A 27,951-nucleotide genomic window follows, 5' to 3' on the forward strand; every position below is an offset into this window, starting at 1 on the left:
CTCCGATCTAAATATATAAAAGATGAGACCTCATTGGTGTCCTATATTTCCTGTTCAGATGGGTAAATCAAGGGAAGGGAATTGTTTATGTGATGGTCATTGAACGAATTAAAAAAAAATCTTAAATAACTCTGAGGATGACCAATTCCTAAATTACACACAAGATAACAAATTACATAATCACCCAGAGGATTAAACTATCGCCAGTCACAACAGAGGACCACTAAAGCTTATGTTAAAAATAACAAGGATAACAGATTCCTAAATTATCCACATAACAATTTTTGTTTAAAATAACAAGCAACGTCGTCAACAAACGAGAGGTTTACAAATTCCATATTCACCCAGCAGAACACTTTGCTCAATCACCAAGAGAATAACAAACAAATGATTCAGTCACCAAGAGGAAAACAAACACATTCCTTAATCACTAAGAGGATAACAATTTCTTAAATTACCAAAAGGCTAACAAACATGCTCCTCATCAAACACCCAGAGGATAATAAACAAATTCTTATATCACCCAGAGGATAATAAATAAATTCTTCAATCACCCTGAGAATAACAAACACATTCTTCAATCACCCTGAGAATAACAAACACATTCTTCAGTCACCCAGAGAATAACAAACACATTCTTCAATCACCCAGAGGATAACAAACACATTCCCCAATCACCAAGAGGATAACAAACATATTCCCCAATCACCAAGAGGATAACAAACACATTTCTCAATCACCAAGAGGATAACAAACATATTCCTCAATCACAAGAAGGATAAAAACACATTCCTTAATCACCAATAGGATAAGCACTGCAATAGCCAGGGGTAAAACCATCTCCATCACCCATCTCTATGCAGAATTGCTTCCCTTGAGCATGACGGGAACATATGATTGTGGGTTCGAACCCCGGTGGCCCACTATTATGTTTCTAACAAGCACATACCCGTGTTCTTGGGTTTCTCCAATATGACAAACGTCCCTGACCTGAATCACTTCGGATTTCCCTTCCACATTCAGTTGACACCGTGCTATAACTGGAATGCTGTTCAAAGCGGCGTTAAACAGACCCCACTCACTCGTCAACCAAAATGCCCCAGAAGAGAATATAGAGTAACTATTCACCTCTTAGGGATATATATGCGTATAAAGTGTGTTAAGTGTAATTATAGCTCATATTAGGGAGCTATTAATTTAAGTCAGATAATTTAATTGGATTAAATCCTCGACAAACACCGACAAGTTTTAAATCATACGCGGAGATATTGATAGATGTGTTCCGGATATATAAACCTAAAGCAATAATGCTATATCGAGATATACAGTAAACTACGGTTATAACGAACTCAGGGGGACTACTAATTTTAGTTCGTTATAACCGTAGTTCGTTTTAAGCATATATACAGCATAACTACAGCAAATAGTCGGGACCAAAAAAGGAAGATCGTTATATCCGTCAGTTCGTTATAAGCATGTTCGTTATAACCGTAGTTTACTGTACATTAATCTAAACTAATATATAACGGGGCAGGATATTGTCACAACAATGAACAGCCATTAGCTTCGACGTAAAGTTTATGAATGAATAAAAAAAGTTAATTATTAAAATCAATTTGTTGCTTTAAATTTAAACATTAAAACGTATACGTCATAACAACAAGAACTGGAAGCATGTCATCTTATCATGAACGGTTCTATCGTAATGAACGAATGGGGCCATGCTAATGTTTTAGACCACTGACATGAAACATCTACCCGTCTAATATCAGGTAGCATTTGGCGGTGTTATTATTAGATCTTAACGAGGGGGGAATGAAGATCTAAATAATGCTGACTATTCCTCTTCATTGATTCAATTCGGCTTCGCCCTATCATTTCCCGTTCCCGAGAATACAAACCGAAAGTTGCTTCCCTTAGACTGTCGTGTCATGTCTAAATTTAGACCATTCATATAAGCGTTTCACATTCTCACGACAGTCAGATCAATTGGCCTGTTTGAAGGAGGTAGGTGGTTGTCTAGCCATGATCTTGAAACAAACTTAGCCTTCATAATGTGTAGTGTTGTCGCACAGTATGACGCTGATCTTGCAGGGTTACCTGCATATATATTTAAATAGAAGTACTCGGACGAAGCAGGAAGTTTGTCACATAATAAGTCACATATATTCAATAATTACACTGTACTTGGTGAGAATTATGTTATAGCATATGTAACAGGTCGATGTTTATGCTATGTCCAATGTGAACCATTTATGTGGTAACTGGTACGGATATCTGCATCGTTCCCTGTATTGTGGACATATGCTTGTCAGCTCATGATATACAGAGATACATGTTAAGGTGACGTCATTTGATCGCTGGTGCATTGTGTGCAGATATTCTTGTAGTGTTGTGTCATTGCGATCTATGATAACACGGTTAGGTAATCTTTGTTACACATTCTTGTATCACGTGACTAACTATGACCTATGACCCTCCACTACTGGTCACGACTATGTATATTGCTTTAATGGCTTCATCTGTTGCGCTATGGAAACCTCTTCCGGACATGAACGTATGTGACTAATATTTCACAAATTCATGTGTTCATGAATGTGTTTCATACACACCAAGACACATTAGGTTGAAATTGTACACAATGAGAGAGAGAGAAAGAGAGGAGTGGGCTGACAAAACGATAGTTGCTTATCTGTGACTATCTATCGTGTCACGTTTAAATTTAGAAAAAAAAGGTTATCGATCAAATTACGCGTTACCCAATCTTACGACAGTGAGTGTAATCGGCCTGTTTGAAGGATTCTGAATGCGAGAGTGTGGAAACTGACTGTCCATATTCTGAATGCAAGAGTAGGTACTGTACTGTGTGGCCGAGTGGTACGAACCTTGAACCTTATGGACGAAGTACTTTGTGTTACGGTTGCGGTTGCGGGTCGAGATCTTTTTGACAGTTCTCCTCTGTATCCTGATATTAATTATAAGCGTTTTGTTTGTTTGGGGGGGTCGAAAAGGTAGTATAAGGTAGTAAAATATATATGTTAAACCTCCTTGGTTAAACTTGCAATCGTGTTGTGGTATGGATTTGGAGTGAGTGAGTGAGTATGGTTTTACTCCGCTTTTAGCAATATTGCAGCAATATCACGGGGGGGGGGCACCAGAAATGGGCTTCACACATTGTACCCATGTCGGGAATCGAACCCGGGTCTTCGGCGTGACGAGCGAACGCTTTAACCACTAGGCTATCCGATGGATTTGGACAACAACTTTAATGATAATCGAGGAGAAGAAGAAGAAGGTGCCAAGTTGTCCGACTCCCCATTGTTCTCGGTCCCTTAGGTTTGGTACCTCCCAATCTGTTGACTGGGAGAGTACCCGGGTTTACTGCCAGGAATACAGCCCTTCTGACAATCTGGGTAATGCAGAAGGCAGTGTTGTCACATTCACCGAAAAGTTCTGGGTGGGTGTGACAAGAGAGCGCTTCATGGGAGAAGTCCCATTCTCTGTCTGGGCTGCGTGTAGAGGGGGCAAGGTCCCTGAGCTGGTGATGAGCCTAACCAGCCTGACTTTGTCAGGATCACCCAAACCCCCTTTTGCTGCCTTTTTTAATTTTTAATCTATAAATAATGATAATAAAGGTAATTGTAGTGTTAAAGTAATGATGATGATGATGATGGTGGTGTTGATGATGATGATGATGATGATTCTTTCATAAGGGGGGGGGGGGGGGGGGGGACCGATGATTGTGGGTTTCCAATCCCGGTTCGCCCCGATTATGTTTCTAGGTTTGTCAGCACCATACCCGTGCTCGTGGGTTTCACCGAAGTGGTAAACGTCAGAGACATGCATCACTTCGGGCTTTCCTCCCACATTAAGCTGACACGCCGTGATATGACTGGAATACTGTTAAAAGCGGCGTTAAACCCAACTCACTCACTCACTCACTCACTCTTTCACAAGGGTAACTGCGGTCAACATGGATATCGGAACACGGGTACTACGTGGCCCTGATTGGTCAGGAGGTGACAGTGACGGAGGTGAAGGTCACCTCGGGACTGTTGTCAGTGTAGGAGGCGAGCCAACCTGCGAAGTGCTATGGGACAATGGAAACAGTGGTACATATCGCTATGGAACACATGGGAAACACGACTTGCTTGTGTTCGACACTGGGCCCACAGGTGAGATAATGGTTGCACCACATGTGTCATCTAATATATCATTCCAAAGTATGTTTTAATTATTTTCCCTGTGAATTGAATCTAGTCTAATAGGGATACTGTGGCTATATATGTATGTGTATGCAAACGCGTGTAAGATTTAAAGCATATGTTTTGAATCAAGCATTTGAAAGGCATTTAGAAGTGATACACATGAGGAAGAGAAGTTATGGATGTCAACTTCTTTATAATGAGGAACACAACGTTTCGGAGTATTTGCTTACTCCTTCATCAGTTGAATGAATGATATGAGGCAGAAAGCATATATATGTACATGTAAGAACAACAAAAGCCTCATGGCATTCATTCACCTGATGAAGGAGTAAGCATATACTCCGAAGCGTTGTCTTCCTCATAGCAAAGAAGTTGACGTCCATAAATTATCTTCCTTACATGTTTTGAAGGTTGAAATATTTATTGTGGTCAACATGCTTTCCTTCATATATAGAACTGAATAAAAAGAAACTATCGTATTTGTCATCACATCTGCAAAAGATTAGTTTTCATATAAAAAAGCGAAAAATTGAAATACTCATTAGACCCAAAATTAAAAGAATGTAACAACTTCCTCTATCTTATTTTATGTGGTGTAAAGAGGAAATATATGTCCCATGGCTATATTGTCGGTTTTGCTTTTCACGTACTTTCCAGGACTTCAACATACTGGAATTCTTTGTAACGGATGTGACGTATTCGGAATAGCAGGAACACGCTGGGCGTGCAGCACGTGCAAAACGTGCAACCTGTGCAGTGTGTGCTATGGGAACGCTGAACATGATATCGCTCATGACTTCGTCAGATATGACACGCCGGGATGCGAAGGGTAATATTCTTTAACTAGTCGCACATTTTTGTTTTTACATATCCAACTTCCTAATGACCGCAATATATATTATGAAGATAATCTAGTTACAAGTACCTCGAACCTATCGTAGGTAATGAGTGAGTGAGTGAGTGAGTGAGTATGGTTTTACGCCGCTTTTAGCAATATTCAAGCAATATCACGGCGGGGGACACCAGAAATGGGCTTCACACATTGTACCCATGTCGGTCGTATGTAATGAGGTTGTTTACGATGTGGTGTAAAGTTAGGTCTGTTTGAAACGGCACGAAGATTTAAGAGACGAGGTTTAGGAGGTCATAGTGAGGCCTTTGTGAAACGTGGACCAGGACAAATTGGGACGATCTTCACAAAAGTGTTGTGATATGCTTCATAAGGCCACAACAATATTATTTCCTCTCACTTGGTTTTATGTTCTAGTGTCAGTGTCCCCCCACGGAGAAAAGGTGTTCGAATACAAGCCATGGGCTTATTCCCGAGAGCAAGGGTTGCGCGGGGAATTAACTGGTCATCGAAAGATGAAGATGGTAAACTGCATTTATAAATACTACTGAAAAAGTGAGTGAGTTAGTTGAGGTTAACGCCGCTTTGAACATTATTCCAGTTATATCACGGCGTGTCAGCTTAATGTGGGAGGAAAGCCCGAAATTCTGCAGGTCTCAGACGTTTACCACTTCGGTGAAACCCACGAGCACGGGTATGGTGCTGACAAACTTAGAAACAATCGGGGCGAACCGGGATTCGAACCCACAATCATGGGTATTGGTGTCCCGGATATGACACGCCGGGATGCGAAGGGTATATTCTTTAATTAGTTACCCTTTTTTTCTAAATATCCAACTTCCTAATGACCCACAATCATGGGTATTGGCGTGTCCAAGGGACGCAACTCTGCACAGCGAATCGCGTCGCCTTGGACGAATGGGCCACCTGTGCCCCTACAGAACACTCGCAAGGTTGTGTGTTGCACCAGACATGACAGATCAACTATAGTCATTTGAAAAAATCGGGTGTTCTTCAACTTCTTTTGAGTAGTACATATCAAAATGATAATTGCTGAAATTACGTGTATCCTTAGTTTGGCACACTTTAGAGTCTTACAATCGTGAGTGAGTTACTAGTATTTAAAAAAACCCATTCCTCTGTATACTTTGCGGGAGTTAATTCTTCTTTAAGGTCTTTTTCTGGTCTCTTGGAAACAATTCTTCATTTGCAGAGTATGTAGTTTTAAACGCCTTATATCTAAATATTCCGAAAATAAACGACTCAAAACTTGACGGTGGTTTGCTCATACAAATATCAAGAGTTGTGTCCCACGAGCCGTGCTTCAATGTATGACCGGATCATATGACCGACATGATACAATTTTGATGTCGCAGGCGGAAAAGACGCTGAAGGTGAAGTGAAGTGTGTTGAGGACCACCCGAGTGGAACCTCATTTAGGAGCATGGTGAAAGTGGAGTGGAACTGCGGCAACACTGGGTCGTACCGAGCTGGACATGAGAGCAAGGTGGAGGTCAAGGCTGTCACAGAGTTTCCAGGGACGTTTTACTACAGGGATCATTTACGATTATTCACCGGGTCCGAAAGTGCAGCAACACATGGCGCAAAGAATGGTATAGATATATATTGTTTTATTTGATATAAAAAAACGAGATATCAATACCTGAACTCTAACACATGAAACATATCTAACGCGGCTTTCAAATGTAGAGGGGGCGGTCGGGTAGCCTAGTGGTTAAAGCGTTCGCTCGTCACGCCGAAGATCAATGTACTGGCTACAATGTGTGAAGCCCATTTCTGGTGTCCCCCGCCGTGATATTGCTGGAATATTGCTAAAAGCGGCGTAAAACCAAACTCACTCACTCACTCAAATGTAGAGTTGTTATATCGGGTGGTATCAGCTTATTTTGTAGAAACGTCCACATCAATGCACGCACGGACAAAACCGAACCCACAACCAGCGGATCCTGGTACATTTGTAAAATGACGCGGTGATTGAGACCACTGGGCCACTCGTTCCCGTAGTCAGTGATAATATATCCAACAAAGAGGAAGGGAATTAATATATGTTTTCTGTACGTAGAAAAGTCGCCTCCGTAGTTCTTATCGCAGAAGGGACGGTGGGGTAGCCCAGTTGTTAGAGGGTTGGCGCGTCTCGCCGAAGTGTTCGATTCCAAAAATGAGACATATTTGATGTTGTTGGTATAATTCTAATGACGGTGTAAAACTTACTCAGTTTCATCACAGGAATCAGATATTCGTACATAGCCATGTTGTATGGTTTAATATTTCTACCGATCCATTCGTATTACAGTAAACTACGTTTATAACGAACACGCTTATAACGAACTGACCGATATAACGAACTTATTTTTTAGTCCCGACCATTTGTTGCATAGATGCTGTATATACGCTTATAACAAACTACGGTTATTACGAACTAGTGGCCCCTTTGAGTTCGTTATAACCGTAGTTTACTGTACTAGCACCAACACCTTTCTTCATTAAGAACAGCCACAGTCTGCCCAACGGTCCCAGCTGTCCCCGGGGGACCGGGTGTGTATCCGTGTGACCGTGGAGGAACTACAACAGCTTCAACAGAACATCAGCCATTGGGATCCCCATGTTCTCCAGGTGTTTCAACATCATCCTTATAACCATTTTTCTGTTAGACTAGGGTAACTGTAGCAGACATCCCATTGATAAACAGTACACCATGTCTATTCATATATTGGCGACCGCCTCCGTGCTCTTGTGGTAGAGCGTCCGCCCGGAGAGCGGAAGGTCCGGGGTTCGATCCCCGCCCGCGTCATACCAAGAGACTTTAAAAGATGGTACTTGTTGTTACCATGTCTGGCGCTCGGCATTAAGGGGCTAAAACAAGGACTGGTCGGCTCGGAGTCAGTATTCTGTGTCTGAGTGGGGTATTCATATAGCTAGTACTATAAATCGGCATCAGTCCGGACAAGTACAAGCAGCTACACACACACACACACACACACACACACACACACACACACACACGCTATATAAGTGCAATAATCTTGGACGCGACGTTAAACCCAATTTCACCTCACCTCACCTCATATATTGGCATCAATCTAATCTGTATAATTAATATGATCACATGAATAGACATAATGTTGGTCCCATACTTTAACAGATTTAGAATTGTTTTCGACGTATGTTTCTATAGGCTCTCATACTATTCGTGGCATTAACATTACTTGACGGGGCCGCGTGGATCCGCAAACTAAGTAATATCTTAAAGAAGGTCAAGCTGCAAGCTATCCAGTTAATCGTCACGAAGATAAAAACTACAGAAATACATTTTCAGTTACTTCATCATGCCACAAATTAGGATAAGGGCATTCTTGACCCACTGCAAATATCAAATTTGTAAGTTCCGAACACTTTTATTGTTCTATCTAAATACTATATCTAAATACATGACATCTAGCCTTTAATTTTCTTGGACTTGCTCGTTTCGGACTTTTTGGCATCGCCAAGTACATATGAATGGCTATGACTGAAACTATCAGATTTTTCAAAGGAATGAGGGAGACTTTTACCCCATGTTTGTGTTGTCTCCATCTACAACGCCTGAAAAAAGACTTTTTCGTGTTCAAGTATTATTTTAGAAAACCTCTAACATAAGTTGTTTTAAAACATTTTAGCGGCAACTGTGCATTTAGTGTTATAAGTCCAAGACACACACCTGTTGAATACACAAATTGCACAAGTTATATAATGATTTCTGATAGCGTAGCTCATTCCTCAGATGAGGCAGATACTGTAGGCCGAAGAAGGACCTTACTGTACCCTGTCCTCTCCTTTCTTCACAGAAACTTATCTAGCAATTTCAATTACGCCTTGACACACATCAAATTCAAATAGTTTCAAATGGTAGTATACTGACGCTAATGGCCATGTTCCCGGTGTACACAGTGTTTGCCGATGTTGGGAACTGTGAAAGGCTGCAAGAAGCCAGGCCAAGTGGAGGTGGCGTTCCAGTGGCCAATCAGAGGACTGTTGGAAATTGGAACGCATATCATTAATGAAAAGGCGTTGAAAAAGGTAGCGTATAAACTCGCTCCAGGAAATATGATAATCATCATGTAAAATGAAAACTCATTCACTCACTCTAGTCATTGTCTATTCGCTACTGAACCGCTTTCGTGGCCTAGTGGTAGAGCGTCCGCCCGGAGAGCGGAAGGTCCGGGGTTCGATCCAATTTCACCTCACCTCACCTATTCGCTACTGAGACACACTCCTTCTCCGGTATGGGGAAACAACAGTATCGCCTGCAGTACAACTTTAGGCGTCCTGGTGACAACACACCTATAGAGCTGGCGTGGACGACTGTCGTAGTAATTAATTGGATACGCGTTAGAACTGTTTGTTTGTTTAACGCTGCACTCGGCAATATCACAGCTATATGACGGCGGTCTGTACATAATCGAATCTGGACCTGACAATCCAGTGATTGACATCATGAACATCGATCTATGCAATTGGGATCAATGACATGCATCAACCTAGTCAGCGAGCCTGACCACCGATCCCGTTAGTCGCCTCCTACGACCAGCATTGTCGCCTTTGATGGCAAGCATCGGTTGCTGAAGACCTATTCTACCCCGGATCTTCACGGGTCGGATACGCGTCAGACAAACCAGTAGTTGATAATATGAGAACTGAACCGAGTCGTCCCCACATTACGCCGACAAGATGACATGATACTGTTTAAATTAGCTTTTTACCAAGCTCATCCTTTAATCTTTCGACACTTTGTATACAGATTGACACCATCAAGGAAGGCGATAGTGTGCGGATCATTGAAGATGTCAATGAAATGAGACGACTTCAATTGGGCCATGGTGGATACAGCCCCATTATGTCAATGGTGGGTCTACAACACCTACTTTCCTCAAAAGCACACCAATACCGTTTAAATATGTTAAATCTATCTCTGCATTTGGTAAGTACTGATGTTGACATATACCTTCAACCAGAGGTGTCGCATTGTACTTCCTTTTATCATAAAGCTGACGCCGTAAGTCTATGATAGCTTTTGTTTGCCATGTTGGCAACGTTCCAATAAGAAAAGATAACTCATCCTCAAATCCGGACATCCTGGCATTCATATCCGGATAATACCGGATTAAAACAGATACAAAATCAGACATTGGGCAAAAAAACACCTCTTCCTCACTTACGGGCCTGAAATCGTTCAAACGTAACAGGAGCGGTCGGGTAGCCTAGTGGTTAAAGCGTTCGCTCGTCACGTCGAAGACCCGGGTTCGATTCCCGACATGGGTACAATGTGTGAAGCTCATTTCTGGTGTCCCCGCCGTGATATTGCTGGAATATTGCTAAAAGCGGCGTAAAACCATACTCACTCACTCAAACGTAACATGTGTCATTACCTGCACAACGATTTGAAATATTTGTATGACCGTTTCGTGACTTCTATGATTGAATTCATTGAACCTAAACTCACTCACTTCACAATTTGCTAAACTGAATCTTACGGTCATTCAGACATTGAGCAAAAAGATCACCTCACCCCCACTTACGGGCTGAAATCGTTCACATGTTACATGTTTCATAACCTGCACAATGATGAGAAATATTTGCATGACCGTTTCGTGACTTCTATGATTGAATTCATTCAACCTAAACTCACACACTTCACAATTTGCTAAATTGAATCTTACGGTCATTCAGACACTTGGCAAGGTTGGAAAGGTCCGTGCGGTCAACCCACTCGGTGATGTAGTGGTCAGTTTCGGCAGAGTTGTGTGGCACTTCAGTCCTGCCTGCTGCAGTCGAGTCCAACCACAGCGAGAGGACAACCTGGAAGAGCTGGATGATGGACACAGCACATTGATAGGTTACCATAAGATAACCTCAAGACTTAAGATAGATTTTGTTTGTTTTTGTTGTTTAACGCCGCACTCAGCTATATTCCAGCTATACTACGGCGGTCTGTAACCAGACAATCCAGTGATTGATATCATGAGCATCGATCTACGAAATTGGGATACGATGGCATGCATCAGCCAAGTCAGCGAGCATTTGCAAGTTATAAAACAGCGTTAAAGGTTCAAAACATGTAGTCACCTTTTATAGTCCGGTTTATGTAATATTTATTACAAAGAAACTTGAAGTCTTGGGAAGCATTGACAGTATATCGAGTTATCCGCACTTTGAGACAACTAAACCTTAGTCCCTCAGGTGATTCTACTTGAAGTTACTCTGTCTCTATCGATTGAAGGAGTGCGAGTTAATGAAGCTTTACTGAAATTTTAACAAATTATGGTGAACAGGTGCGATATGATTTCAGGTGACTCCAGCCCTGATGTGTTCCTACCCACCATGGTGGACGGTAGCCCCACGACAGACGAAGGCCTGATTGCAAAGGCAAACGGCATGTTTGATGCTTTTTCCAAACAGAACTTCAGCCTCTTCATGATGATTTTTAAGTTGGATGAGAGACTGGTAAGTGCAGGCTCTAAAAAATTAATACCGTATTTCCTCTATTTGACGTCGAGGATCTAAAACACGCCAGCCTCTAATTGACGCCGGTGCACTAGGCTCAAACGACTCCCCCTAAATTTGAATCTTGACTCATATGGACCTAGGCCCCCACATGACTCCCCTAGCCAGGCTCAAAACACTCCCTCTAGTTCAGCTAACTCCCCCACTGGGTTCAAATGACTCCCCTTGTTTGGAATTAAAATGATTACAGAAAAGATGAAACATATCTTGTATTATAAAGGTTTCCAACCCCTCTTCCTCATTTTCTATTCTAAAATGTCAGGTTAAGAACAATCCCCAATATTGTGTGTCAGATGTTTAGTACCAGTTATTTTATTTTATTAAAGTTTTATTTTTAACTTTATTTGGGAAAAACTTAAATCACTAAAATAGAAGCCGGGCCTCCATCAGACGTCGGGGCCATCGTTTGATGAAATTAATTATCCCTATGACATTTAATTACGTGATGTAATGATAACTCCCTTCACACAATAATAACTGTTTCCTGCAAGTGTAACCTGTGTATGCCTGTAGAATGTGGGATTCAGTGAGGTAGTGAATTGCCATTGTGCCAGCATGAAACAGATTAGACGCCTCTCATAGACGTCGGGTCAACGGCTTGTACGTAATTAATAGACGCCCGGGCATCTAATAGAGGAAATACTATAGCTTCTTTACGAAGACTGTCAATTTTCATAAGGCTGCGCGGCTTCTTCCGCATGGAAATAATTGAGAGGTTGAACGACGTCGTGCATTTTCTGTCAGTTAGTATAATTTTACCACAATGAATGCTCTTATCGCGTCACAAAACGGTTCCTTCTGTCATCATGTAACGTGGTGGGCATCGATCTAATACAGACCGCATCTACATTGTAATGACAAATGAAATCAACATGTATCAAGTTTTTTAATGTAAACATAGTGTTTATTTGTCTCGAACAAGCAGGTGTCTTTCCTTTCAGGACCAAAAACAGAATTTTTATTTTGATCATTGTTGTTTTTTTCCTTCCAATTAGAAAAATATCATTCATCATGGAATAACGCCCCTGATTCTCGCCTGCTCCGCCGGCGTTGTCGATGTCGTGAAGCAATTGTTGGATGAAGGAGTGGACATCAACCAGAAGGATGTGGGACAACAGACGCCATTGTTACACGCCCTCTTCAGGTAAAAGCCCACTGCGCTACACCTTATGTATTGGTCTGTGGCGAATACCAGTGGTGAATTTTAGGGATAAACGTATTGCCTTTTCCGATATGCGTATTTGGAGTATTTGAAACCTGGGTATTTTATTTGAACCTACGGCAACATGTGTCTCAGGTCAGATCAGGTCCAGAATATTACATTAAACATTTACTCCTGCAGAGACGCAGATGATGTCCTCGAGATCTTGTTGGCGCGAGGCAGTGACGTGAACCTGGCGGGTCAGCAAGGCATCACTCCGTTACACATGACTGTCATAAATAAAGGGACGAAACACGTCAGTCTCCTGGTGGAGAGGAAAGCAGATGTCAACATTCGGGTAAACTGAAACACGCATCTCAGTTTGTTAGTAAGGACGCTGTGAAAGCCCTTTATCCATCCAATGCTGATGCACTACTAATTATTTCAGTCTCATTGATGATGCACTACACTTCAAATTTGACTTCACCTCGATCGCGATCCCGTCGCTTCAGAATAGCGTCCGTTCCCGTTACCATCTCTTCGACATATATTATACTGTGTTCCAACTTCATCGCGTTCCCGTCGCGTCAGAAAAGCGTCCGTTCCCGTAACCAATCTCCTCAAGATATATATTGTGTTCCAACCTCATCACGGTCCCGTCGCGTCAGAATAGCGTTCGTTTCCGTAACCAATCTCCTCGACGTATATATTGTGTTCCAACCTCATCGTGATCGGAACGCGATCGACTTCCATGACCTGATTGGGCCCGTGAAGATTCCGGGGTAGAATAGGTCTTCAGCAACCCATGCTTGCCGTAAAAGGTGACTATGCTTGTCGTAAAATGCGACCAGCGGGATCGGGTGGTCAGGCTCGCTGACTTGGTTGATGCGTGTCATCGATCCCAATTGCGTGGATCGATGCTCATGATATTAATCAATGGATTGCCTGGTCCAGACTCGATTATTTACAGACCGCCGTCATATAGCTTGAATATTCCTGAGTGCGGCGTTAAACAACAAACCAAACCAAACCATGACCTGATTGCGATCGATTATGTAGAAATCCTTAACACTGGCATTCGAGTCGTCCTTGTTTGAGGTTAGCAAGGATTAATATCAGTACCAAAGTCATCTTATGTTCATTGACCTTCATTGCTAGTGGTAAGAGGCGACTAACGGGATTGAGTGCGGCGTAAAACAACCAACCAACCAACCAAACTATGGAGTCAGTTTTGGGAATATCTGAGACTAATTATTATTCTTTTCAGTTCGTAGCTTGTCCTTCAAAATACGTTTTCGCGAGAGCTTGTCAATGAGCTAAACGCGGTTTAAAAAATATTGTGCCTATTTCCCAAGGTAAATAGATTACGGATGGTTTTGAAATTGGTTTACATAAAGGCTTATTTATTATTAGACCGCCGTCATACAGTTTGATATTGCTGACAACAAACCAACATTAACCATTGCCTTTTCTTTGGCTAACACAACACATAATGCGTGTCGTCGATGCCCCATAAGGTGAAATACTAACTCCTTAACAAAAATTACTCCCTACCTAGTGTAAAAAATAGACTGATAAAGGCTTGACAGTCTCAATCCTGAAGATGCGTATTACATAGGCGACCCCGGGAATATCTAGTTCCTTGAAGCATGATTTATATGTTCGTCTCATTAAAATGGATGCGGTAGGACCTATCATAAACGATTGACATATTCCGTTGGCATACATTCCAAAAAGGTGGATCAATATTATTATAACCAGATCGTTTACTCCGATACGATACCCGTGTCAAGCACGGCGACAAACAGAGAGGTATCATATTGGAGTAAACCATGGGTCTATAATGAGATTGATCCACCGTTGAGAATGTATGCCAACTGAATACTAGTATATACAAGGCTCGTGAAGATCCGGGGTAGAATACGTCTTCAGCAACCCATGCTGGCCGTAAGAGGCGACTAACGGGATCGGATAGTCAGGCTCGCTGACTTGGTTGATGCATGTCATCGATCCCAATTGCGTGGATCGATGCTCATGTTGTCAATCACTGGATTGTCTGGTCCAGACTCGATGTTTTTACAGGCCGCCGTCATATAGCTTGAATATTGCGGAGGGCGGCGTTAAAGGAAGATGTAGATAATAATCCATCAACTCCAGAGAATAATATGTCTCCAGCACTTGCCGAAGCAAATGCCATTGGAGGTAAAAGGCAAAATAGTGGTGAAAATTATTTGAACGGATCACTGAATCTCAATAATGACACCAGGTGTTCGCGAAAAGGGTAAGCATGTCCTGCTTTACCACTATAACACTTTCTCTTTTCTTTCTCTCCTAGGACAAGAATGGAAACACACCCATTCATGTCGCGATAGGAATGGGTAAAAAGGACCTGCTGTCTTTGCTGCTCAAAGCTGAAAATATTGATCACAGAATATGTAACCAAAGCAACTTCAACAACCTGCAGTTGGCATCACTGACAGGGAACTATGAGTAGGTTGATCCATTTGATAATTACTGCTTTGAATGGGCATATATACAAAACGCTTAAGGGTTACCCTTCTTCGTACAGGCAGCTTAGGCTGTATACTCCCTAGGGAGCTGAGAATGAAATCGAGTGCTCACTGATACTTTGGCCGAGGTCATAATGATGTAACGCTTGTGTGGTGTTTAAGTATTGTATAGTAGTAGTAGTAGTAGTAGTAGTAGTAGTAGTACTAGTACTAGTACTAGTACTAGTAGTAGTAGTAGTAGTATAAAAAAAATATTTTTATTATTCACAGGTTAAAATAAATAAATAAATGCAGCAAAGAGGGTTTGGATTATCCTAGAACAGTCAGACTGGTGAGAATGAAATCGACTGCTCACTGATACTTTGGCCGAGGTCATAATGATGTAACGCTTGTGTGTAGTTTAAGTATTGTATAGTAGTAGTAGTAGTAGTAGTAGTAGTAGTAGTAGTAGTAGTAGTAGTACTACTACTAGTAGTAGTAGTAGTAGTAGTAGTAGTAGTAGTAGTATAAAAAAAATATTTTTATTATTCACAGATTAAAATAAATAAATAAATGCAGCAAAGAGGGTTTGGAATATCCTAGAACAGTCAGGCTGGTTAGCTCAGGGCCCTTGCCCTCTCTAAACGCAGCCCAGACAACGAATGGGTCTCCCCCGAAGAAGCCAAACCTAAGACACCGAGAACAATGGGGAGTCGTACAACGTGGTACTTGGGATGCAAGCGTGACATTTCGAAAGCGAGCTCCGCATATTTGCCATGTTTTTCCTGAATTTTGTCGAACACATTAGTGTCAAAGGGGACAAAAAAATTCAATGATTAACATTATTTTATTGGATTTATCAAAAAGGACAAGATCAGGTTTATTGGCCTGGATACGTCTGAGGCTATATACGGGCCTATTCCAACGTATTTATCATTTTCCCTGACGCCCTCTACATATTCTGGGTTGTACCATGGATGGACCTCTGTGTTTAAACCACAAGCATGACGAAGACGGTAATAAAAGGATCGATCCACTCCATCATGTCGCTTAAGATACTATGTTTGTGCCAAAGCTGGGCATCCACTGACAATGTTTTGTCTCAGTAAATTCATTGCATAATCCACATTTTATATTTACATTTTCATGCAAAATCACACATAGACGGTTTCGAGTGGGAAGTGACTATTCCTGAGCATCAAACAGAAAGCCTTCTGTTTCACTTTTCAGGCCAGCCGAATTCAGCGAAGGACTCTGCAGGGTTGCTGATCACCCCACTGCGCATAAACTCGATGCAGTGGTCGTTCAGATAGCCACTCCTTCAAAAACTAGGCCGATTTGATTTGGCACTTCGTTTGGTTGACACTCATTTCTATATCGTCCAGCAGTACAGAACCATCAACAAAATCAACATTGATATTGAGATTATGTCCCACATTATTATTTTCTACGGGATATCGTTCAATTGATACTAGTTATCCTTTTGATTACCTGTTACGATAACAATGATCTTCACAATAAAAGTGATTATTGTGCCATAGGGACAGCTTCAAACAAAAATGTTTTCTGTCGAATACATGCTTCATCTTCTGGTGTGTTATTACAGAATTCTCCAACGGGTGATGGCCGTGACGCCACTCGATGTTGTCGACCTCGGGATGGTGGATACAAGGTTCACGGCGCTACATATTGCTGCTAACAATGGCCACACCGACTGTGCCACTATTCTCATCGAAAAGGTAAGACGATGATTAAATACAGAAATGACGGACTCTATTAAAGATGTATTATTCCATTGTTTTTCATTACATATAGTTTGGCTTGGTTACAAGCGTATTAGGGGCGGTCGGGTAGCCTAGTGGTTAGAGCGTTCGCTCGTCACGCCGAAGACCCGGGTTCGATTCCCGACATTGGTACAATGTGTGAAGCCCATTTCTGGTGTCCCCCGCCGTGATATTGCTGGAATGTTGCTAAAAGCGGTGTAAAACCGTACTCACTCACTACAAGCGTATTAATACGTGTCCTAGATTTCACACATCCTCGATTGTCCCTGCTATTTTGATTAATACCCCAGACCCACGTCACAATAGCTTCGTGTGGAGTCCGATAAAAATAGTTTTTCTCTTCAGCGAGATTGATGCAGTGATAAGCTGGAGATATATGATGACGTCACTTGCGAGATATCCCTGGACAATAGAGGATGTCTGACACAATCAGACACGTAAAACCCTATCTTGGTATCCTCCATCACGACCAAGATTCCTTCTCCCTAAGCCAATATCATCTTCCGTGCATCACAAAAAAACAGAATGAAGGGTAATACTCGCAACAGATATGTTTGTTTTTCAGGGTAAGGCGAATGTTAATGCACAAAACATTCATGGAGTGACACCTCTAATTCTGGCCTGCTCGGGGCTGTATGACACTACTGTGGCTCTACTATTAAGGAAAGGTATTTGAAACACATCATGCCGCTGGTTCTGTAATTAATAATACTTACATCGTATAAACTAATACTTAGTGGGGGCACGGGTGGCCCAGTCGTCTAAGGCGCCGCGAATCGCTGTGCAGAGTTGCGTCCCTTGGGCACGCCAGAAACCTATGATTGTGGGTTCGCCCCAATTATGTTTCTAGGTTTGTCAGCACCATACCCATGCTCGTGGGTTTCACCGAAGTGGTAAACGTCTGACACCTGCAATCACTTCGGGCTTTCCTCCCACATTAAGCTGACACGCCTCGATATAACTGGAATACTGTTAAAAGCGGCGTTAACCCGACTCACTTACTCACTCACTAATACTTAGTAGTTTGAACCACCAGCTACAGGGGTCTCACACTCTGTATGCATCTGTAGTGCTACTCCTAGTATGTCTCCCAGACCCAAGAGACGAAATTAAGAAATGAATTTAACTCAAGTCTAAAATGACATTCAGCATTGTTCTGGCTCCATTTTGATTTTATGTTCTATTTTGTAGATACGCTTTCAAATAAGATGACTTAACTTTGTTTCTGGGACTAGTAAAACACCTATTAATGAAGCATTAATCATAATCGAAATCACATGGGGAGTGATATATGTATGGTACATCATTTGGACACCACGTGCCACCGTCACACGTGCATGATTGTTGAAATGATAAAATACATTATCATGGGTGATGTTTAACTTGACAAATATGTGACATTTACTGTATGGATATACGTGACATGACTGCCATGTACAGACGGGGCTTATACTAGTTCCAGACAAATAATGTTTTGATAAGGGGCGACCATTTTATAGTATGAGGGAACGGGATGGGGGCAAAGGATTTGTTTTGAAAACAAATTTGTCCTAAGGTTTTCCCCCTCAGAAACAGGCTCCTTCTTTCAGAGATAAATATGCGTGTTTTAAAGCATAGAATAATCTGTCTCTTATATAAATCCCAGCCCAGAGTCATGCACGGTGTTGCACAGTCAGACCTAGGTAGAAGTGTTGCACAATCAGACCTAGGTAGAAGTGTTGCACAGTCAGACCTAGGTAGAAGTGTTGCACAGTCAGACCGAGGTAGAAGTGTTGCACAGTCAGACCTATGTAGAAGTGTTGCACAGTCAGATCAAGGTAGAAGTGTTGCACAGACAGACCTAGGTAGAAGTGTTGCACAGTCAGACCTAGGCAGAAGTGTTGCACAGCCAGACTCAGATAGAAGTGTTGCACACTCAGACCCAGATAGAAGTGTTGCACACCCAGACCGAGATAAAAGTGTTGCACACTCAGACCCAGACAGAAGTGTTGCACAGCCAGACCTAGGAAGAAGTGTTGCACACTCAGACCCAGATAGAAGTGTTGCACACTCAGACCCAGATACAAGTGTTGCACACTCAGACCCACACAGAAGTGTTGCACACTCAGACCCAGATAGAAGTGTTGCACACCCAGACCGAGATAGAAGTGTTGCACACTCAGACCGAGATAGAAGTGTTGCACACTCAGACCCAGAAAGACGTGTTGCACACTCAGACCCAGATAGAAGTGTTGCACACTCAGACCCAGATAGAAGTGTTGCACACTCAGACCCAGATAGAAGTGTTGCACAGCCAGACCCAGATAGAAGTGTTTCACACTCAGACCCAGACAGACGTGTTTCACACTCAGACCCAGACAGACGTGTTGCACAGCCAGACCCAGACAGACGTGTAGCACAGCCAGACCTACAGTATAGATCAAAGTATATCACAGTCGGACCTAGGGTCATCTCGGCATATCCAGACCAGGCGTGGCATAATGTACATTCATTCATTTGAAGACCAAAGATCAGATCGGTCGTTGGTAAAGATTGACGTCATTTGAACTAGGACTATACACCTCAGTGAATATTTCTGTCAACATTATCTTCTCATCGTTACTTTCTCTTAGGTGCTGATGTCAGTGTCGCCGACAACGCAGGGGACACGCCTCTGCACTTCACCATCCGTCCACAGAGGGACCCGGCTATTCGATTCCTTATGGTACGGCATGTTACCAAGATACAGCGCCTTTGGCGTATTCTTTGGCAGTTACACCTCATGTACCTACAAGAACATAAGGGGCGGTCGGGTAGCCTAGTGGTTTAAGCGTTCGCTCGTCACGCCGAAGACCCGGGTTCGATTCCCGACATGGCTACAATGTGTGAAGCCCATTTCTGGTGTCCCCCGCCGTGATATTGCTGGAATATTGCTAAAAGCGGCGTAAAACCATACTCACTACAAGAACATAAATCAAAGGCTACGTGTTCTGTTTCGGGCGTTTAGAATAAATAAGTAATAATAAGTTTGGATTAAAGAATTATGGGTATGGAGTTGTGTCTATGTAAAGCATACCAAATTAAATTGTCGGGTAGGCAGGCTTTTCCGCTGAGCGTTATTCATAATACTGCAGCTCACGATATTGCAACGAAACTACATGGTGCGTGTAATTTTTAAAAAACACATTACTTTTCGGAAATCCCAATTGATGTAAAAACTTTACCCATGGATACGCCATGTTTTTTACTCTCATTCCCGTTACTCCATATAAACAGATAACTGGTTTAGGCTGTGTATTTATCGTGAATGCAGTCTTTTAACACGTTCGTGGAGTCTCATAACCGTTACAATAGTCTTTTGAACGGGTGAAATAGTCTGGTGGATTAATTGGGACAGTGATGTGGAACTGGCCAGGTACACGAACTGTGGTACACAGCCATGGAATTGAGGTTCATACATGTTGTTTTAGGTTCCGAGACCTGACGAAAGCAAGGTGCGCATCAAAATAGCGTGCCTCCTCTTACAGAAAGGAGCGAACATATACAGAAGAAACGCCCAGGGGAGAACAGCCCTTGACTGTAACGACGACTCAACTATCAGGACAGCCGTGTTAACATTCACGGAACAGATGTACATCAATTTAGCACATTTAACATTATTGTACCGTATCATACACTTTAATTTGTGACTTGTGACTTGTGATGTGCGAAATATTCGTGATCTGATTACGTTTGTTTGTTTGATGCTTTACGTCGCACTCAGCAATATTCCAGCTATATGACGGCGGTCTGTAAATAATCGAGTCTGGACCAGACAATCCAGTGATTGACATCGTGAGCATCGATCCACGCAATTGGGATACGATGACATGTATCAACCACAGCGATCCCGACCTCCCGATCCCGTTAATCGCCTTTTGCGACAAGCTTGGCGTGCTGAAGATCTATTCTACCCCGGATCTTCACGGGTCCAATAATTTAGGGGAAAGGCTGTCGTATCTGGCCTGGTGTTTGTAAATCATAACGTTAGAGCCATGAGGTGCGGACAGGGTCTGTACAAACTACAGACAAGTCAAACAAACGTCAGCAATGGCCCCCCTTTTCAGTGCGTTATGTTACATCTCTGGATATGAGCGATGTGGATGTGTGGATCGAATGTTGTCATATCACCATGTGTTGTTGCAGAAACCGTACAGTGAGTCTCTGTTAGTCTGGAAAAACAGTTTTCCAGACGTTAGCTGTTTTGGAGGTCTTTATATAACATTCAGGATATTACACATTCGTGACATTCGTGTTATTCCGGGACAAGCCGAATAGCAACTCGTGCTCCTCTCGTGACCATTTTTGCGACTGGGTTCCGTCTAACTCTTTGCGTATTATTTCCCCCATATATCATATATATTTCAGATGTTATTTAAAACACATCGGGGCATACAGTATCATACAGTATCATTGAACACATTAAACTGCATCTTGGGTATATTTTTTAATGCAATACATATGTAAAATCAACATTTTGTCCGAAGTACTTGAAGTCATACGCGCATTGCATTCTGGTTGGTTTGTCGTATTTTCGCACATAACAATCATCGATAGGGGGACGAGTCTTCGGTTACGGAAAGGGTCGAGTGGTGACAAATAGATATTACATAGTTGTGAAGCCGGCGAGTTCACTGGGAATACGTCTGTCCGGATTGACGATGGTCTACTATACACAATTAACCATTTATTGTTTTACATGGCGGGGATAAATTTCATATGTAGTATATGTTTACATGGCGGCGATATATTTCATATGTAGTCTATTTTCCGTTCTTTCTAAACCCCAATATTCATTTTCAGATATGTATAAATATATGGGTAGACGTATTCCCGCCATGTACGAATGATATCTACACAGACATGTGTATGGTGATTGATGTGTCGGTAATGTGAAGTGTAGCTGACTGTGCATACTGGTTTCATACAACAGTGCATCTGTGCTGAAGTGGGAGTTTAGTTGATGTAGGTGGTGAGGTCGCCCGAGTTTCGGTCGGTTGCAGTTGGTTGGAGAATAATCAAAGTAAGCACACACAATGTCTACACAACCAGAGAGATTGCGTGAGTTGGACTTTACACGCTATTTTAGCAATATTCCAGCAATATCAAGGCAGGCCCACCAAAAATGAGTAAATATGGTACATTGTATTTTTTATTACTATCGAGTGGGTTTGGTCGCTTGTATTTACTCGCATTGTATCTAAGGGGGGAATCAAGCCCGCATCTCCAGTGTGACGTCGCTTGTATTTACTCGCATTGTATCTAAGGGGGGAATCAAGCCCGCATCTCCAGTGTGGCGATGTTTTAACCACAAGGCAACCCCACAGCCTGTTGCAAAGATTTAGATTTCTCTTAAAAGTTGTATCTGTAATAAGGTTGTTTTTTTAGGGGACAGTCATCTTCGTCAGCATCAGGTGCTTCAGCGTCCCCGTCAACGAGCACGTCTACTCAACACGAAGCATCAACGCCAGGTGGACCAACTCTATCCCTTCCTTGTTCCAACTGTTTGACCAGAATAGTGGACATCCAACTCAGGCCATGTGGCCACAGGTTCTTGTGCAGAGCGTGTGTGGCGACCGTTAAGCAGTGCCCCTCCTGTAAACAGGACATCAAGGATGTGGATGAGATTCAGGGTGAGTGTTAACAGTCTCAGGGTGAGTCTCAACAGTCTCAGTGTGAGTCTCAACAGTCTCAGGGAGAGTGTTAATAGTCTCAGGGTGAGTCTCAACAGTCTCAGGGTAAGTGTTAACAGTCTCAGGGTGAGTCTTAACAGTCCCTGGGTGAGTCTCAACAGTCTCAGGGTGAGTGTTAACAGTCTCAGGTTAAGTGTTAACAGTCTAAGGGTGAGTCTTAACAGTCCCTGGGTGAGTCGCAACAGTCTCAGGGTGAGTCTTAACAGTCTACGAGTAAACATACCCCCAAACAAACAAGCAACTTGTTGGAATACATATCTTTCGTTTTTTAATAACTGGTTATCATGTGAACTTCATGTCTATTTTGACCGCCTCCGTGGACTAGTGACAGATCGTCCGCCCGGAGAGCGGAAGGTCCAGGGTTCGAACCCCGCCCGCGTCATACCTAAAAACCTGAAAAGATGGTACTTGTTTTTGCCCTATCTGGCGTTCGGCATTAAGGGGCTAAAACAAGGAGTGGTCGGCTTGGAGTCAGTATACTGTGTCTGAGTGGGGTATTCATGTTAAACTGCGGCATGGTATCTCAGTGGGCTAGCACTATCACTCCAGACTACAACCAGCAGCCACACACACACACACACACACACACACACACACACACACACACACACACACACACACACACACACACACACACACACATACGTACATGCACGTCGCTATATAAGTGCAATAATCTCGGACGCGACGTTAAACCTCATTTCACCTCACCACCTCATGTCTATTTTGTTATCCAGGTTCACACACACACACACACACACACACACACACACACACACATACGTACATGCACGTCGCTATATAAGTGCAATAATCTCGGACGCGACGTTAAACCTCATTTCACCTCACCACCTCATGTCTATTTTGTTATCCAGGTTCAGGACTTAAAGATCAGTCGTGTAAAGTACAGTGAACTGTAGACGGTGCCACAGTAAAGAACCAGACAGATTCATCCATGGAAGAACAGAAATTTACAAAACAATATTTTTGCAAAACATGAAACTTAGCGTCCCGTCAAGTTGTTCATGATTAATAGTGAGTTACTTTTAACGTTGAATGTTTTCCTGCCGCACACATCGGCTTTTTCACCAAATATTAAACACATAATAAACAAGGCCGCACAAACCATCGGCTACGTGCCCAGATCAACGACAGCCATGAGCATTCTTCAGTTATCGTTTGTCCCACGTTCATACAGATTTGACCCTCAAAGCCGAAGTCAGCTCTTCAATGTTTGTTAGTGTCTTTGTACGTATGTACCGTATTTCACCACCGTTGTAATATTAACGTATTTCGATGTCATGGGAGACAATTTGTCATTACGATCAGACTAAGTCTGAAACAGCATAAATTATATCCAGACTAACACTTGTGGCTTTATTCACTCGGGTACATATGAAACGTCCATCGTGGGTGGTTGTTGTAGCATGCCATCAGTACTGTAATTATAACGATTAGCTTTTGTTTCATTTTGGCAGTGTCGTATTCTGAACAGCGTTCATACACATGTAGAATACTAAACGAGCTCCCGTGAATACCAAATGTATGAAAGGAGTGTGTAGTTCTGGTATCTGTCAGATACCAGAACCATTCACGAGTGTAACAGAATAATACTTCAAACAGCTCAAAAGTTTATACTTATTAATTTCATGCCATACCATGGCCCACCTTCAGGGGTCTGTTTCATAAAAGATATCTCAGCGATAAGCTCGGGGATGTTGAGAGTTTTCAATATTTTTTCGTAAAATTTTATTTTTCACATTACATAAGCACGCGCTTTGGTATTACACAATGTGTGATACAGCTGTATGTTTATTAAACGAGGGATTTCTTCACGGGCAAATAATAAACTTATTTCTTTGAAAATGCATGTACATATAACTACACGGTATAACCAATGATATGAGTGTACACAATAACTGTGTGAAACAAGGTTAAAGTCTGTGCTAACATATAGGTTGCTTACATATAGGTTATCTCCATATATCGGTTAAGACGACGCCATTGTATATGACCCAAGTCGAATTCCTGTTGGCACCATGGTCCAACATCGACAGTCTGCTTGTCTCGTACTCCGTTATCTCGATATGTCGTTTAAGACATGCCTCTCCAAGCAGAATTCCTGTCGGTATCATCGTCCAACATCGACAGTCTGCTTGTCTCGTACTCCGTTGTTATCTCGAGAAGTCGTTTAAGACGATGCCTCTCCAAGCAGAATTCCCGTCGGCATCATGGTCCAACATCGACAGTCTGCTTGTCTCGACCTACTCATCACTCTATGTAATACTTTGGTCACAACCACTTCGACTTTTTATGACATTGTATTTTGTACATTAGTTAGAGCTAATATCATCGTCATCATTGTTATTCTCATCTTCAAATCAATACAGCATAAGAAAATCTGCTTGTTTTGTTTTTATTACTAATGTTATTATCATAAAGATCTGCAACTCTTTGTGAAGGGAAAAAACACTTGACCATTACAAATAACATTCCGCAAAGTGAGATGAATGTTGCCGCAGACAGCAATCTCCGAGTTATTTCCTTTGGCGAATTGTATATGTCGTGAAATATTGTGGCACCAAAAAAAGGTAGTATTGTTTTACCTGTCTGTGTATAACGTCTGTATGGTTTCAGAGGACAGGATGATCTCATTGTGACAACCTTTAAACATTTATAAACAATATAGATTCTTTCAAAGTATCCATTTATTGGGTGAAGCAATTTCTTAGATGTATTTCGCATAATCGTTAACAATGACTAAGTTGCCTAAATAAAATTGTCAGACACAAAGTTTCAGTTGGGTCACTTTAATATTCTTTAAACAATACTTTACACTCTTCGCATTTCACAAGATGAACCTTCATTCTTAATCTAAGTAGCATAATCAGCAAGATAGGCTGTCAGAATAGCAGCTTTCTCGACCTGTTGGAAAATGTTTTAAAAATTCTAAAATATAACTTCGGTTCTGGGGAGCCCAAAAAATTCAATTGTTTTTGGTTAATATCAAATATAAACATACTTAAACTCGAGTATCACACGAATTATGTGAAGATTGTTTTACCTCATTTAGAAATACATACACATCAAAACGTATACCCAGGCTATGAAAAGCGTTTGTAAGGTTAAACATTTCCGGTACTGCCCACATGGTATTAACTGAATACAGAGACAATTCATTCGAACTGCAACAGATAATGTTTTTTTAAAACTGTGCTATGAAGAATTGTCAGTCCTTGCAATCTTGGTCTACCTCGTGAACGGTTCAAACTGGTTATCTGCTCAATCAACCTTTGTGTATGATGCCTATGTTAATGATTTCCATAATTACACAGAGACAATGGCTTAGTTTTTACACATGACATTAACTACGTCTCAGCCTACACTAGAATTGGGCTCCAGGGCCCACTTGCACAAAGCGATCTTAGCGCTGAGATGATCTTAACATAGGATCTTACGATAGTCTTAGCGCTAAGATCGTTTTGTGCAAGTGGGCCCTGATCGTGGAGTATTGTCCCCTGTTAGAGCAGGATGTTGTGATGCCGATATAAAATTTAAGTAAAGGCCAACATCTATAAATATGATCTGTACTTACAACTACTTACGACATACTAGTATTCATACTTGACCTTATTCAACATATGTTCATCCGGGGTAGAATAGGTCTTCAGTAACCCATGCTTGCCGTAAAAGGCGACAATTCTTGTCGTAAGAGGCGACAAACGGGATCGGATGGTCAGGCTCGCTGAATTGGTTGATGCATGTCATCAATCCCAATTGCTTGGATCGATGCTCATGATATCAATCACTGGATTGTCTGGTCCAGACTCGATTATTAACAGATCGCCGTCATATAGCTGGAATATTGCTGAGTGCGGCGTAAAACAACCAACCAACCATGGTGATACGACAACATTCGATCCACACATCCACATCGCTCATATCCAGAGATGTAACATAACGCACTGAACATGGAGGACATTGCTGACGTTTGTTTGACTTGTCTGTAGTTTGTACCGACCCTGCCCGCACCTCATGGCTCTAACGTTATGATTTACAAACACCAGGCTAGCAACAACAGCCTTTCCCCTAAATTATTGGACCCGTGAAGATCCGGGGTAGAATAGATCTTCAGCAATCCAAGCTTGCCGTTAAAGGCGACTATGTTTGTCGTTAGAGGCGACTAACGGGATGGGGAGGTCGGGCGCGCTGTGGTTGATGCATGTCATCGTATCCCAATCGCGTGGATCGATGCTCACGATGTCAATCACTGGATTGTCTGACTCGATTATATACAGACCGCCGCCATATAACTGGAATATTGCTGAGTGCGGCGTTAAGCAGCAAACCAACCAACCAACCACACGCACTTGCCAACATTCAAGTGCAACAATTGTGAACAGGACGGTAAACCCCATTTCATCTCACCTCACTTATTTAACTCGTGATAGCGCCATGAATGTGATTGCAATAACCTGTTTCCCTTCGTAAAACGGGCACGCCCAGGATCTATTTTTGGAAAACACGGGTAGTTACCAGTCTCGTTACCAAATAAGGAACAGTCCGTTATGCAGGTTATGTCACGTGGAAGACGCGATGGAATGAATGCGGACGAATTGTGTTACACAAATGATTACTGGGTGTTCACGTGCGTAAAGCGATCTCAGCGTTACGACTATCCTATCTACCACACGTTAACGTAGATTTACAATAATCGGTGCCCTACAACCGCATTGTGAAAGCTGGTCCTATCGATGTAATTGATATTGATTGATTATTTGGGTTTTTTTAGAGAGACATGATATGTTTTAAGCTCATTGACAAACTCGTTCACAGTGTACGTGTAGTCGAAAGGTATTTTGAAAGACACGTTACGAACTGGAAACGTCAACGCCAAAGAATAATCAGTCTCAGATATTCCCAAAACTTTCTCCATAGGTTGGTTGGTTGGTTTGTTGTTTTACGCCGCACACAGCATTATTGCAGCTATATTACGGCGGTCTGTAAATAATCGAGTCTGGACCAGGCAATCCAGTGATTGATATCATGAGCAGACAATCCAGTGATTGATATCATGAGCATCGATCCACACAATTGGGATACGATGACATGGATCAACCATAGCGAGCCTGACCACCCGATCCCGTTAGTCGTCTCTTACGACAAGCAGTGTCGCCTTTTTTTGGCAAGCATGGGCTGCTGAAGAC

The 27,951-nt window shown here is 42.2% G+C and overlaps 1 protein-coding gene across 1 annotated transcript; it reads left to right on the plus strand.

The window, feature by feature from the left end:
- Window positions 1-1,969: 1,969 nt before the first annotated feature.
- On the plus strand, window positions 1,970-25,129 carry LOC139442518 (E3 ubiquitin-protein ligase MIB2-like). Its single transcript, XM_071223334.1, has 19 exons — window positions 1,970-2,007; window positions 3,958-4,175; window positions 4,866-5,037; window positions 5,476-5,582; window positions 6,435-6,671; window positions 7,568-7,692; window positions 9,007-9,135; window positions 9,857-9,961; window positions 10,786-10,951; window positions 11,405-11,559; window positions 12,615-12,763; window positions 12,962-13,118; window positions 15,096-15,250; window positions 16,856-16,988; window positions 17,599-17,701; window positions 19,646-19,737; window positions 20,483-20,643; window positions 22,440-22,684; window positions 23,620-25,129. Exons 2-19 carry the CDS (start codon window positions 3,974-3,976, stop codon window positions 23,655-23,657), a joined length of 2,631 nt encoding a protein of 876 aa, XP_071079435.1. The 5' UTR covers window positions 1,970-2,007; window positions 3,958-3,973; the 3' UTR covers window positions 23,658-25,129.
- Window positions 25,130-27,951: the final 2,822 nt, after the last annotated feature.

Source organism: Haliotis cracherodii, unplaced genomic scaffold (assembly GCF_022045235.1).
Source record: "Haliotis cracherodii isolate W230 unplaced genomic scaffold, xgHalCrac1.p SCAF_5, whole genome shotgun sequence".
Classification (NCBI taxonomy): Eukaryota; Metazoa; Mollusca; class Gastropoda; order Lepetellida; family Haliotidae; genus Haliotis; species Haliotis cracherodii.

Excerpts from the sequence above, each read along its gene's own strand:
- LOC139442518 (XM_071223334.1), top strand. The coding sequence starts at position 3,974 with ATGGATATCGGAACACGGGTACTACGTGGCCCTGATTGGTCAGGAGGT. Across the intron at positions 10,952-11,404 it reads TGGACACAGCACATTGATAG|GTGACTCCAGCCCTGATGTG; the intron begins GTTACCATAAGA and ends ATATGATTTCAG. Across the intron at positions 17,702-19,645 it reads GGCTCTACTATTAAGGAAAG|GTGCTGATGTCAGTGTCGCC; the intron begins GTATTTGAAACA and ends ACTTTCTCTTAG.